Here is a 12312-nt window from a genome sequence, read left to right on the forward strand (position 1 = left end):
TAAAGTCTAATGGAGCCTACAGTAGAACAAAATACAACGACGGAAGTCCTTCGCCTTTTTTTGCGCCACGTACGGACAAAGACACAAATGATTAAAATGACGTGTGGTTGTATTAAGTGGGACACCTCTCCCAATAACACTTCAGAAATTGCAATGTTGGATCTGGAAGCCAGTTTTCAGTGCTTTTGTTTGCTATGGCAATTTCTGAATACTCTGCAGTGACTTGTATCCAGAACAATTCCACTATTAATAAGTCCCGTTACCAAAACACATTTTACTGTTTCCAAAACACATTTTACCACATGCATTTAAGAGATTTCAAGTGTTTTCCTTGTCCATAGGGCTTCTGCTTTCCCACCTACACTACAACAGATAACTAAAATAAATAAAAATAAAACCTTTCCTCTCACATTAACACTTTGAGACAGTAATCCATGCCTTTGTCACATCCCGGCTCGATTACTGTAATGCCCTGTACTTTGGAGTCAGCCAGTCCTCCATCAAGTGCCTTCAGCTGGTCCAGAATGCCGCTGCTCGCCTCTTGACTGGTACTCGTAAGAGGGAGCATATAACTCCTACTCTGGCATCCCTTCATTGGCTCCCCATTCATTTTAGAGTTATTTTCAAGATCCTCCTCTTTGTTTTCAAATCTCTAAATAATCTCGCGCCAGCTTACCTCTCTGAGCTCATCCGCCCGTACACACCTGCCCGGCGCCTCAGGTCTGTGGACCAGTCTTTGTTAGAAGTACCAAGAACTAAACTGAGGCTCAGAGGGGATCGAGCCTTTTCTGTTGCTGGTCCCTCTCTCTGGAATGACCTCCCACTGAACATTCGGCAAGCCTCCTCGCTGCCCATCTTTAAAGCCCTCCTGCTTGGTGCTTTCTACCGCCTTTATTACCATTCTGTCTTACTGTTTATTGTGTATGTTAAATCGCTCCATGTACAGCACTTTGTATGCAGCGATGGCTGTTTGAAAGTGCTCTATAAATACTGTTGACTTGACTTGACTTGACTAAAATGAAAACTGGAGACTGTCACACGTTCTAAAAAGCCAGTAGAGAAATTACGACAGCTCTGTCAATGTTGCTGTCAGACAATTGGCCTTCCCTCTGGCTCGCTCTCTCGCCTTTTCATCAATTTTGGAAGGATGTCCAGTTGTTTGTAATGTCACTCTTGTGCCATATTTTCTCCACTTAATCAACGATGATTGTCTTCATTTGTTTAATAGCACACGTATAAGGGGAAGTCAAGTCCAAAATTGTCTTCACAATTTGTTTCCATGCATCCCACTAGTGAAATCATGGCATTAAAGTTAAAATTGCATATGTGGAATGTGAAGCAGCAAAATCCACCCGTCAGGCGGCAGCCATTATGCCTTGCACTGCCACTTGCTGACGACTGAAAATGGCATCACGGTGCCTCAGGGCTCAGGTAACGACCAAACACGACTGACCTGATTTCTGCTTCTGGTCATATTACATTCACAAGCTGAGCTCTTAAGCACTATGATGTCATTTCCAGTTGACGGCAAGTGGCAAAATGGCCGCCCCCTGAGGTGGATAAAAACGGGTGAATGCTGCTGTTTAATTCATATTTCACAAAGGCAATATTGATCTGAATACCTTGGTTAGACTAATAGCCCCTATGACAAAAAATGTCAAAGAGAAAGCAAAACACTACAATGGAATTTCCACTTTACTATTTTTAAACAACAACATCCCTCTGATTCTGAGGAAGCTCTCTGCTGTAAATTGTAACACGTGACTGCACAAACTCTCGGTTTGGCAGGCTGCTCGAACACCTGAACTTTATTTGGTTAATAACCGAGATCGAGCATTGAATCATTGTGCCACTGTGGCAATTCATCAAGAAACATCATCACCCACAGACACATTACATGAGATTCTACTCTGGGGAAGGGATCAACTAAACTTCCCGCAAACGCATTGCGGTTCTATTGACAAGTGAAGGGATGATCCAATCAACTCTTAATGGAACAACACGGCGGTGTATTAGTAACTGCTTACTACTCTGGAGGATTATGCTAGGGCAAAATCCATCGCTGTGTCTGTCGAACATTTTGTCTTTCGGGGGAGGACCAACAGATCGCTTTCTATGATTTAAATCTGGACTCTTTGGGGATCAAATGTGGAAGCTAAAAGGCAAACCTTTGTAAATGATACATTAAAATGATTGTATGCTGTATTTCTACAAAAAGTGGCGGGGGCGAAGGTCATTTATTATATTTCATACAACACCAGAAGACTCCACACGTGAATTTATCCGAAGGACTGTTTCCATGCATCTGGAGGTGCAGCTGTTTGAGTTAGCAAGAAAGTTCAGATGTGGTCAGCAACAATCGTGTCCATGACCAGAATGTATTTACAGTTATAACCCTGTTTTGTCTTGTGGGGTGGGGAGGAGGTGTCTATTAGAGGAAGGTGGTTATGTCCAAAGTGGGTGATGCACTTGAAAACGAATTGGAGGATGCCAGACAATATTTAATGAAATACATTATTTTGTTTGTATTGAATTTTCAATGCGTCCAATTTGAGTGCATTTTAAGACATTTTCATGTTCGGTCAATGTTGCTTGCCGAAATCTTTGAATTTCAAGGTTCATTAGCAAGCCGATAAATCACAGATTTTTTTTCAGCCAAATATGACATAAATTATCAAATGTTTGTGTTGAAAAAGTTAAACCATCCATCCATTTTCGAGTCATCTTATCCTCAGGGTCATGGGCCAGTAAAACCAGCAAATGTATTCGTAATTTGACTGTAAAATAAAAACAGTCATGAAGCCTTTGTTAAGAAAAAAAAATTGGAAGAGGACCTTGGACATACAAGCGCATACTAAATATCAATCGCAATTGTAGGCGGGTGGAGGGGGGGGAGCCACAATGAGATTATTTTCCAAAATCGTTCAGCCCTAGTGTATAGCGAGCTGCAGGTGAAATATTCAGTTCGCGAGCATGACCCAGTTAGCAGCTTGTCGGACTCTTCTATTACGCCGCTTTTTGTTATTAGCATTTAATAATTAATGAAAGCGCATGAATTTTGCATTTTTCTTCCCTCATTCATTAATTGTGTGATTCGGGAAGGCCAGCATGGCACTGGTGGCAAAAGCAGGCACAGACAAATGCTTTCAGGAATGATGTCAGCCCGTTTGAAAAGACGCCCTGAGGGAGGTCACGTGGGGTCAGCTCTCCTGAGCAAAAGCTCGGCATGTGGGCTTGGATGTGGAATACGTCTACAGCTTGCACGATCTCATTTCCCGACACGGTAAGCCCGTCTCACAAACGCTACGTCAGCTCACATCTCTTCAAGTGCCTCGGCCTGCATTCAAATTGGCTGTATGAGGGTGTCAATAAAACGAAAAATAGAATAATAGCATGCAGGCATTATTTTGCGGATTTATAGGTTGTATGAGTTCACCTTTCTTGTACAAACGTGAGCATAGGCAGGGGATCAATTCATTGGCGTTCTGTCATGGCTGGCATGGTTTTTCTTTTATTGTATCATGTTTATGTTATTCACGAGGTTACTTGCTTAATAGCAAAATCACACGGAAACAATGTAATTCAGTCTCAATGCCCTTGAAGCTGAATGCTCTGAACGGCTCAATCAGAGGCAAGCCATCCATCAGGACTGTTGAATCTGGAAATCGTACATGAAAACATGCCGGGGTTTGTCGAGTTCATAATAGTGGGAGGAGACTCGTACCCTTTTTTCCCTATTCTAATAAGAAAACAGCAGATACTTTTGCTTTGCGTTGTTAGAACGAAGCATTTTCTATGCAAAACAAATTATCATCTGTAATGCCCATTAAACTTCTTGATAGGCAATTGCACCTGCATTAGATTACTCGATGCAACCATTCGAGATCATAATTTTCAAGTAGCCTAAACTGAATTGCAGGTTCTGGTGTGACAAGAAACGGATACCTTTCGACGTCTCCCTATTCTCATCCGCCTGCCTCCAGTCATCGATGCTTCTGCCTTCTCTCTCTCTTTCTTCCCATCTTAAGTACAAGTGGGTCAGACCGTAGCAGTGCTAAAAGCCTGCTCTCTGCAGAGAAGCTCCTCTAAATAAAACAACATGCAATCAGCAGTCATACATGCAGAGAGCTGTCAGAGATACAGAGGAGAGGTGAGCTAAGGTGACTTCAACATCCCAAGTGATCTATAAGCAGCATGAAGGGTTAAGTGGCTTTTAAATTGGGGTGGTGTGACTTGACATGGACAGATAGTTGTGGCGATATCATCATTCTGAAGGTACCGGTAAGTGGTTCAAACACTGACTGGAAAATGTATTTGCTCCTTACATAATTTACATCCATTGCTAGATATTACTCCATTTTACTAATGCACTTTTCTAAACGTACACACACTTTAGACACATTTACATCCAGTAAATGAAAACTTATCAGCGCCATTGCCATATCTCAGAAATAGTTGTTCTTGTTTGACTTGTTCTTCCTTACTGGCTGATACATCATTAACATCCCTCCACCACATAGCCGTTATACTGAACTGGGTCATAATAACCTAATATAGTAATGTTTTACTTGCTGTGTTTCCCCTTCTTATGAAACAATGGAAGATTCCTATCTCATTACATTTTTACTTGGATATCTTTGAAAAACGGCTTACCATTCAAAAGGGAGCACAGGTGACCATCAATGGAAATACATTATGCAGGACAAAAGAATACAGGAAAGGGACAATTTAGACTGACATCCTTGAACCCATTCGCAGCTAGTTTTGATAAAAAGGTCATTTAAGTTGGAACTATTTCACCCAGTGTCTTTACTTTGGGGGAAAAAGTTTCTGTTGCCAGTACACAAACAGTTGTCCAATTGTCCAAAACGTCGCAGTGAATTATCATTCAGGGTGAACATCGGCTTGATAACTGGATCAAATAACTGATTGAGAGTCATGTCTCGGGGCATAACAGTGAAATAGTGGTTAGCACATCTACCTCAGACTGCTAGGCTTCGGGTTCCTAACTCAGCTCTAGGCTTTGGGATTTTTGAAGGTTAAATTATATCGTGTTAATCCTTGTCTATGTGCCCTTCGATTGGGCCCATTATTAGTTGATTGGCACAGCTCACCTGCAACCCAAATGAAGCTAAGCGGTATAGAAAAATGGATGTTTGGCTAACTACTTTGGATGTATTTTGGCAAAGCTAGAATGGTGACCCTCCTCTCTTTCAGTCTGGGGCTGAATTTATTAACTTGGTTGTGACGCCACTGGCCAAATCATTTTTGGAGAATGGGGACACCTTGTGGACAGAGGATGCAACGTACACAGTACGTCAAAAGGAAAACATGTTGACGGCTGACTGTCAGCCATGGTGGTTAATCATTTATGATGGTTAACGGGTGAAATGTTTTTGAAATACGGTTATGTAACGTGAGGGTGAAAAATAAGTACTCCTCAGCCTTGCGTGAGTCACCAGTATACACGCAGTCTCTCACGGAGGATTTCTGTGTCAATCGTCGGGAGAAGAATAGGCACAATCCAATTAGTGTAGTTAAAGAGACGCCCTGAAAAGAAACTAGGACGATGTGTAACAAACTGAAGGATTACAGACCTGCTGACACTGCGTGACCTCAACTATCAGGTATTTGGTGCTTGAAAAATAAGCAAGTAAATACATAGTGTACATTGAAATTACACAAACAAGCATGGTAAGTACATCATTGAATAGGAAGATTCATTAAAAGCATGCATGTATAATGTACTCCCGTTGCTGCACGTGTTATATATAACTCATCTCAAACTGTACAGTACATTCCCGTCTTACATTAAACCACCATAACAAAGCATGACTTCTCCACAGTATTGAATAAAAGGTCATTCAGAACAGCACAGACATTTGATGCAAAGAAAAAAATAAAAATGAATTTTTAAATAAACAAATGTAAATTAAGAAATGCTGATCCGACAACCTTAAAGAACAAAATACTCAAATGAAAAATAAAGTTCACTGATCAGCTTATGATCAATTCTGTAGTTACCATTCCTTAAAAGAAAGAAAAAGCCACAACGATCACTGAAATAAATTGAAGGTGACAAATGCACTTGCTAGAAGCTCCATTTTCGTCTTATTTGTTCGAAGCACATTCTCCAAGAAACCTTGAGACTTATCATTATGTATTTTGGCCAATTCTGGTCTCGTTATTTTCTAGTTATTTCAGTGAGCATTGTGGGCTTTTCTTTTTCTAACAGAAGCGTACCAACAATCTCTTCCTGGGATGAACAAACTAAGTGTTGACAAACTAACAATAATCCAGAGTGAATCATTCCCTAATGCTGACCAAAGCCACCCAGACCAGCTGCCACTTGGCAGTTGAAAAGTCTGACCAGTGTGTAAATGGAGGAAAGCACAGACTTCTGCCCTGACTGCTCAGTACAGTATGGCTAAAGCAACTCTAGGTTATCGATAATAACAAAATGAATACTCCGACCCATAGTCTACAAGAAGAGCGTTGTCTCACAATCAAAGCAATGGGTAGCCGTTCCACTGCATATTTCCCGCTGCCCAGAACAGGCACCAAAAAGGTTGTGACCACAGCAAACTTCATAAATACCCTGCCATTGTGATGGACATATGGCCCTCCAATTGGCAGTACAGTGTATTGATGATATAATTTCCCAGTTTGTCTTATGAGGAACTCCATTCAACACTGTCAAACAACGATGGGCTGATCTAATGGCATTAAGGCAGACGATCTTGATCTGAAATAGATCGCCAATTTAACCTCGGTGGACATGCTAACTATTTTTAACCCCATTGACGCAGGAGAAGAATTGGCCTCCTAAGAAGGATGAGACACGAGGCGGGGGAGGTTATAAATGAATGTCAAGGAAGGATCAGAGGACGAATCAGACGGCACTCAACACATTAAACCCAGGAAGGTGTTGTCCTCCTGCCTCGCACCGGGCATCTAACACACAAGAGACCAGCTTGAAAAGCAGAACCAGCCATGGAAGCAGCTGCCCAGACCGCGACGACCACCACAGCCTTCGACCGGGACTCATTCGCCAAGAAAGCCTTGAGGGCCACCACCAGAGGGGCTTCATCTCATTTCGTGGGGAGCTCCATTATCATCCTGTCCTCCTTCGCCGTGTCCACTCTGGCTATGAACTGTGGGAAAAAGATCCACGAGTCTCGGCACAAACCCAACATCAACTGACGACGGGCTGCAGGTGGACGGTGCATCTTTCTCGATTGTGATATCATCTTGTAAATAATACTTCATTGCTTAGTGTGGACACAAGGAGAGGCAGAGTTGTCACTTCAAAACAGCAACTGCAAAGGATTTGCTGCAAAATTTGGCATCCATCCAAAATCAAGACCAGCACAACGCCTTAACACCTTGCATCGAAGCGAACCTTATGTCTTCATATCTTCATGTCTCATCCTTTAAATTTGTCTGTAAATACAACAGCTCTTTAGTTGTGTTTTTCATGCTTGTTAGTCAGAAAAGCGAGACTGATCTCAAAGATCTAAATGTCTTTGTATTGCATTTACGATATGAAGCGTGTCTAACACATGGGAGCCTAAATCTGGCTTCAAATGCGTATTTACTTTAATTATGAACTTGCTTTTGAAAGTAATTTGAACGAGAATCTGAGGCTCTATTTGAGTGAAGCAATGTTGTTGAATACAAGCGTCTACCAATCATTTGTTCTGATTGTGCAAGAAAAGGTCTTTTTTTTTGCATTGGCAATAAACTTTATTTAAAAAATAATCATTTAAAAAGCTGTGCAACATTATACAGTATGACCTTCCATAAGTGATTTGAGGGATTTTTGGGTTGAGTAATGTGGATTTCCGCCTTGTAAAACAAGTCTTTGAACACTATAGTATATGTAGTTTTTCATACTGCCACTAGAGAGCACCATTCGGATTAAAATAATACTTTTTGCAACGTTGCCTCATTTTTGCTCACCTCTCCGGTTCAAACAAAGACTCTGGATACATTTTGTAAAACACATTTTATGAGTAAAACCGATTGAACAAAGGAAAATATTCCAAATACTTGCGCTGCTGTCTTCTGTGTGGAAGCAAGCAACTCACAGTACATGTAAGGCCAGTCCTCAGAGAGTGTCCAGACTCTTCAGCCTGCGCTCTATGAAGAAGCGGTGCGTCTGTGTTGGGTTTGTGACGCCACCTGGCGCACTGAAGTAGGACAGCATGGACCTGTTGGCCAGCCGCTGCGCTGCCTTTTCGCCGTCCTCCTCGTCATCGTCCCTGAAGGGAGATTAAGCAACAAGTGTGATTTTTCACACTGTGGTAAGCGCTCATCTCCTCAGGTCAAATGTTTGCCACATTAAGTGTATGCCAGACATGAAAGCGATTGCGGGTTTCACACTTTAGGGGATGTAAATGTTCATGCAAGCCATGGCTAATTTTTAAAGCATTTTTGTCTTTCTTTTGATCTTAATAGTTATGGGAAGCGCCGATAACTTTGCTGTTCTTGAGTTTTTAGACTTTGCTATGAAACTTGTTTTTGCACATTTTATGGATTACTGTATACCACCAAGGGCAAGGAAACAGAAAATCGGCATTTAATTCTGATTAATAAATATGTTTTATTAGTGACCCGACTAATTGAAAATTAAATAGCAACTTGGTGATGAAGTGCTGCCTCCACAACTGAAAATATCAATACTGTTATGCAGTCTCGACTCCCTTTTTTTTTTTTAGACTTTTAACAAGTAGCCAACCCCTTACTCTGCCCCTTGTCACCATGCCAACAGAAAGCCGTACTAAGCATTGGACCCGCTGGAGCTGAAGTAAACCATGGCTCATTTGCAAGAGACAGCCTCGTCAAAACAAGACAGCAATGTAGCAGAAAAAACAGGGTGTTTTGTAATTGTTGATTCTGTAGACTATTTCATCTTATGAAGAAAAATGCTTGTCTCCTTAAAGAATTTCTTGAACACTTACCAATGGACAGTCACAGCCTTGCTGTCAATCAAGGTTTGGGCCGTGCTCCAGCTAAAGCGCACAAATTGGGGGTAGCCAAACACTGGGTCCAAGTACTTCAGAAGCCACGCTTTAGTTTTTGGGTCTGTAAGCAGCAAAATGATTTTGCAAACATTTCATCAGTAATTATGAAACCATTAAGCATTCTTTACCGTTTGGGTATCCTGAGCCATATTCTGTATCCACATCTGCTAAGTTCTCAACAAACTTCCAGTTCTTCACAACATGGTCCCTGGCTACCTGAAATTATAGAGATTAATATTAGCACCGTGACAAGTTGCCGCCATCTTTGTGTCATTTTAAAAAAACATGAAATCACTTTACTTAAAATCCTCCCAAATGCTATTTGAAACATCAGAGAAATTTTATGTGTAGCGACTTGAAAAACCCTTGTACAAGTTTACTGCAGCCTATTTTTAACTGAAACTTGTAAGCGGTTCGAGGTATGTTGACAAATAATCACTTTTTTTTAACAGTAAAAGCATAGAATAGAGCCTGCAGTGATAAAATGGAACAGGGTATTCTAGGGGGACTGACTTTGGCACAGATACTGGCTGCACTGACGATGGGGAAGAGGGAGTCAGCCTTTGGCCTCACTGTGACATCGATGCCTGGGAAAATCTTTGAGAGCTTCTCCTCGTACTTCTCAGCAGGGCCAACTGTGTCCACAAATACCTGCAGAGATGGCGGACAACATTTGAGGTAACCCCCATTGTGTTTCCGCTTGGTGAATCTGTGGCAAGTGGAACCTCCAAAGTCAAACACACTGTGCTCTAGTACTCTGATTGCATTACAGTACTGTAATTAAAAAAAAAAAATTCCATAGGGAACCCTGTAAGAACCACCAGACATTCGCAGGTCGGCATTTTGATTCTTGGATTATTGTCAAACACCAAACTGTACCACTTTTGGAATGTTCTGCTGTAGAAGTTCCACTGCACAAATATGAAAACTCCGATTCACAAACCTCTTTGAGCTGTACACCACTGTCCAGTGCAAATTGAACTAAACCAATGGCCGTGTCATGTGACAGGGTGTTCAGGTTGCATTTAGTCCTGACAAAAGCAAACGTGTTGTTGGTGCATTCATATACACATTACAAGTGGATGTACATTGCATTGCATTGGCCAACCATACCTCTGTAACATACTGGTGGAGATGGTGTTGGGGGAGAGAATATGCAGGGCCCAGCCCAAAAAATCTTTGGCATCGTCCAGTTTTTGGAAAAGAGTCTCTCTTTCTGCCTCTAAAAGAGTTTTGGAATCTGGAAAAGGATAAGAGAAACGAGATGATTTCTTCCTTGCCTTCGTCAGCTCGTACTTGCTCATATGGGGTTCAGTTGATTTCTGAATGTGTTAACCTCATGATTCTCGACCTGCTCCATATGTAAATTGCGTTGAGATAACGCTGGTTGCAAATTGGCAGTTTATGAATAAAACCAGGAGAAATTACCTGCAACTTTCAAGCACTTTAGTTCCTCCTTTTTGGAAATGGGACAAAAGCATATTCCATAAACCATTGGACCTGGATTGAAGAAAACCCCACAAAAACAGAGGTTAAACAGTTTTTTTTTCATTGTGTGACAAAGTTGCATTATGAACCTTGTCCCTACTATGAGCAAAACGGTTGATATTTTTCTCTCCGGAATCCTGCTTTTTAAAACATTCTAAAAACATGCTCACTGAAACCTCAACATTTCCCTTGCTATGAATGTGAACTGCTGTAAGTCCAATCAACCATTTTAAATTTTCAAATCAGTTTACGCATGGCATATATATTTTCCCCAATCCCAAGCACAGAAACCAATTGAAACAGCAATGGTTCTCAAATGGGTGTACGCGTAGCCCTTGAAGTAGGTGAAGGCACTCCCAGGGGCATGTGAGCTTTTGAATTATATTTAAAAGTAGCATTCCTGAAAGAAAATCCTTAAAAAGCAATTATTACATTCTGTAAATATATATATATATATGTTCATAAATTGTATTTTATATTCAGTAGGCAATTATATTTAATTCCCCTAAAAATCCAGTCTCCTCCGTACAAGAATAGGTCTCCCCAACTTGCCAATTACTTGAAAACTTTAAGTCATTTTTTAATGTGCACAAATCTTTATAATTAAGTTCATTCTTTCTTTTTTTAGTTAGAGACCACTAGATAAATAAGAGTTCCAAAGTTCAATAAATCAGTCAATGATGGCACAGCACTCTCTTTTAAGTCAATCACTCCCTCTTTTATTTTTTCCCCAATCCAAAATGCTTTGTGCTGGTTAGGGGACACTTGTTGAAAAGCCTTCATGAAATGAGTGGATGACGGCAACCCGTAGCATACCCAGCACAGGTCCCCTGCCCGCTTCGTCAATGCCCAGGCAGCAGTCTTCAGTCTTACACACATCAGGGATGATGGAGGACAGACGGCAGCTGACAGAGTTATCGGCGTCGAAAGCGCTGGTATCCATGACCGCTGCCCGAGAAGACATTTCACATACATGATACGTCATCGCGTTGGCGACATGACATGTTATGTCGGACACCTGTTTGCTATGTCAACCAATGACAATCAGGTTAACTATATGCTATACTGGACGGCGACTGTTGCTCACAGATTATATTAGTATGTTGACGGAATTCCGCATTTCAACTGTGATTCTAGTCTGTATGCCGCGTCTTTATTCTTAATTAATTCTTACCTCAGTCGACAGAATAACGACTTTTCACAGCTTGGGTATTTACAATGTATGCGCGTGTTAGGTAAATAAGACAACAGACTTTGAAGCAGGAGAATTCGCGCCTCGTAATGACGTAACATGCGCCAGGAGCAGCTTTGTTGTATACTGCCGCTCCATGGCCTGGAGTGGAAGATGCAGCCTCAAACTTCCCTGCGGGGAGTTAATATTCGTTGTACAGTATTTTGCAAATCATTCTGATTCAGGTCGCGGCAAATGACATCCAAACAGAGGTTCAAACCTAGGACCGCTTAACTACGAGGCAGACATATCAACCACAAGCACAGACTATCTACAGTTCTAAAAAAGAAATCTGTATTTTCCTATTCATTTCTTGTGTTTGTTTCTTTTGCAATACCATACATGCTGATTTATATTTTGGTAAAAAATCTCCCTTTCACTCACATTTTGAATGACGTTTTATGTTCAAGATTTCTTTCTGTCGAGTCGTGTATTCCTGAGACTATAGTTTGTATTGTGGTCACTGATGGAGGAGCACACAACGTTTCAATCAAGGCCTGGGGACAAGATCTGGCCTGCCACATCAATTTATGTGGAATGCTCAAGAAAATAAAGGATAATTTCTTG

General features: G+C 41.2%; 1 protein-coding gene and 1 long non-coding RNA gene across 2 annotated transcripts; one reads left to right on the forward strand and one right to left on the reverse strand.

Moving 5' to 3' along the window:
- The first annotated feature begins 5316 nt into the window (after positions 1 to 5316).
- On the forward strand, positions 5317 to 7941 carry LOC127613229 (uncharacterized). Its single transcript, XR_007966108.1, has 2 exons — positions 5317 to 5627; positions 6810 to 7941. It is a non-coding gene; the product is annotated as an uncharacterized LOC127613229 (long non-coding RNA).
- rnaseh2a (ribonuclease H2, subunit A) lies at positions 7755 to 11829 on the reverse strand. Its single transcript, XM_052084165.1, has 9 exons — positions 11689 to 11829; positions 11331 to 11462; positions 10455 to 10526; positions 10140 to 10266; positions 9970 to 10057; positions 9540 to 9677; positions 9155 to 9242; positions 8964 to 9087; positions 7755 to 8264 (listed from the first exon to the last, which is right to left on the reverse strand). The coding sequence occupies exons 2-9, from the start codon at positions 11455 to 11457 to the stop codon at positions 8111 to 8113; spliced, it is 918 nt and encodes a 305-aa protein (XP_051940125.1). The 5' UTR covers positions 11458 to 11462; positions 11689 to 11829; the 3' UTR covers positions 7755 to 8110.
- Positions 11830 to 12312: the final 483 nt, after the last annotated feature.

Source organism: Hippocampus zosterae, chromosome 13 (genome assembly GCF_025434085.1).
Source record: "Hippocampus zosterae strain Florida chromosome 13, ASM2543408v3, whole genome shotgun sequence".
In the NCBI taxonomy this organism is placed as follows: Eukaryota; Metazoa; Chordata; class Actinopteri; order Syngnathiformes; family Syngnathidae; genus Hippocampus; species Hippocampus zosterae.

Coding starts and splice junctions, on each gene's coding strand:
- rnaseh2a (XM_052084165.1), bottom strand. CDS start 11,457: ATGGATACCAGCGCTTTCGACGCCGATAACTCTGTCAGCTGCCGTCTG. Junction 10,527..11,330: donor GGGCAGGGGACCTGTGCTGG/GTATGCTACGGG, acceptor TCTTCAATCCAG/GTCCAATGGTTTATGGAATA. Junction 10,058..10,139: donor TCCACCAGTATGTTACAGAG/GTATGGTTGGCC, acceptor TGCTTTTGTCAG/GACTAAATGCAACCTGAACA.